The 1,188-nt window shown below is 25.7% G+C and overlaps 1 protein-coding gene across 1 annotated transcript in view; it reads left to right on the top strand.

The window, feature by feature from the left end:
- The first annotated feature begins 1,152 nt into the window (after positions 1-1,152).
- The window catches only part of LOC103309455, a 4,509-nt gene continuing 4,473 nt past the window's right edge, over positions 1,153-1,188 (top strand). Inside the window, exon 1 of the mRNA XM_008184925.1 lies at positions 1,153-1,156. Within this exon, the coding sequence (XP_008183147.1) occupies positions 1,153-1,156 (4 nt within the window). The remainder of the gene's footprint in view (positions 1,157-1,188) is intronic.

The raw sequence follows: 1,188 nt of genomic DNA, 5'->3' as shown, positions 1-1,188 counted from the left end.
TCGTGCTTCACTACTCACCGTGTCGGTGTCATTCTTTCAGTTGAATAAAACACCGACCCTTCATTAAAAACCACCAAATTGCGTTTTGTTTTTTTTTTGTGGTTAATCCTAACCGTTGGTCACCTCATCACCTCAACCACGCGGCACCCCACAGGTACGCATCAAAGTTCGACCTCAATAAAAGATATTATTTGTATTTCATTTGAGTGTCCGTGTTTATATGTAATCATTTTTATAATAATCTTTATATTTTTATTAGGATCGGTAATGAATGTTTGACAATTGCAAGTTACTTGGTTAGTTGACTTGTAAATAATTTATTTATATTACTTTTATTATTTATTTAATTTTTATACAGTATCATGACTTGTAAATAATATAACTTATACTAATTTTATATAATATTAATATTTTTATATTCAGACTTGTAAATTTATACAACTTTTATACATCAAGACTTTTTACAATTTTTATCTACTGTACAGCAGAGCGACATCCACTTACCCACCTTTTTATATTAAATAGTTTAACAGTTATGACTTATTTAATATTTTACTTATTATTTAAAAAACTAAAGTGTTAAAATTTTTACTATTCACTATTAAGTATTACTATTGTTACTTTTTTTACATTAAACATTAAACATTTATTTTATTTATTATTTAGAAAAAAAACCAAAAGAGTCATTTATGTTTATTAAAACGGTATAATACAAAAAAATAATATACTAACCTTACCCAACTATCAACAAAAAACATCCATCCACTAGCAGAGGCACCATAGTAAACGGCATAGCCACCCCCACAAAGCAAAAACGACTATGCATAATATTGTACTTTAAAATATAAAATACCTGTTTTGTATCGTCTGTGCATTGTCCAAAGTTCCCATAGTGGCTTTTCGGCATACTAACAATTAACAAAAAGAATAGTGAAGGTGAACTACTAAAATGTCAATTCTGTATTATTTTATATATCATGTCCTAAAAATTAAAAGATTAAATTTAAAACCACTTAAATAACTGCTATCGGAACTTCAAAAATATAATAAATTTGGTTATTATTGTATTGTTAGAAATGTCAAATGGTTTATATAAAATATTTTAATGACTTAGATAATATTATAATAATAATATATATTATACGGGTTAATATGGGTTAATAATATTGGCTATTTTATAAATTTATA

This window comes from Acyrthosiphon pisum, unplaced genomic scaffold, assembly GCF_005508785.2.
Source record: "Acyrthosiphon pisum isolate AL4f unplaced genomic scaffold, pea_aphid_22Mar2018_4r6ur Scaffold_21689;HRSCAF=24604, whole genome shotgun sequence".
In the NCBI taxonomy this organism is placed as follows: Eukaryota; Metazoa; Arthropoda; class Insecta; order Hemiptera; family Aphididae; genus Acyrthosiphon; species Acyrthosiphon pisum.
This window is presented reverse-complemented; position numbering and strand designations above follow the sequence as displayed.